This window comes from Eimeria mitis, genomic scaffold (assembly GCF_000499745.2).
Source record: "Eimeria mitis Houghton genomic scaffold, Emh_scaff1468, whole genome shotgun sequence".
Classification (NCBI taxonomy): Eukaryota; Apicomplexa; class Conoidasida; order Eucoccidiorida; family Eimeriidae; genus Eimeria; species Eimeria mitis.
The window spans coordinates 5,350-5,848 of NW_013569372.1; the positions used below are offsets into that span (position 1 = coordinate 5,350).

Below are 499 nucleotides of genomic sequence, written 5' to 3' on the forward strand. Positions count from 1 at the left end.
AGCATCTGCAGCAGCAGCAGAGCAGCAGAAGACTGCTGAAGAGCCCACCGAGAAAACCTCATGCATAACTTCGGTGCCAGCAGCAGCAGCAGCAGCAACAGCAGCAGCAGCAGCAACAGCAGCAGCAGCAGCAACAGCGCCAACAGCAGCAACAACAGCAGCAGCACCAGCAGCAACAGTAGCATCAGCAGCTCTCGTTACAGGGAGCGCCCCAGCCTCGACTTCGCAGCGCCAGCAGCAGCAGCAGCAACGCAAACACCAGCAGCAGCAGCAGCAGCAGCAGCAGCAGCAGCAGCAGCAGCAGCAGCAGGTGCTGCTGCAGCAGAAGAGAGGAGAGTGGTCTGCTTCGCCACGAGCAAACAGCAAAGGAAGAATAAGAAGAAAGATGCGGCTGTATGTACAACGCACCCCAAACCCCAAAGCAGCAGAAGCAAGACAGCAGCAGCAGCAGCAGCAGCAGCAGCAGCAGCAGCAGCAGCAGCAGCAGCAGAAGGTGGAG

General features: G+C 58.9%; 1 protein-coding gene across 1 annotated transcript in view; it reads left to right on the top strand.

Annotated features, from left to right (window-relative positions):
- Nucleotides 1-60: 60 nt before the first annotated feature.
- The window catches only part of EMH_0037670 (uncharacterized protein), a gene marked incomplete at both ends in the record, with an annotated part of 831 nt that continues 392 nt past the window's right edge, over nt 61-499 (top strand). The window contains one exon of the mRNA XM_013495200.1: nt 61-497. Within this exon, the coding sequence (XP_013350654.1) occupies nt 61-497 (437 nt within the window). The remainder of the gene's footprint in view (nt 498-499) is intronic.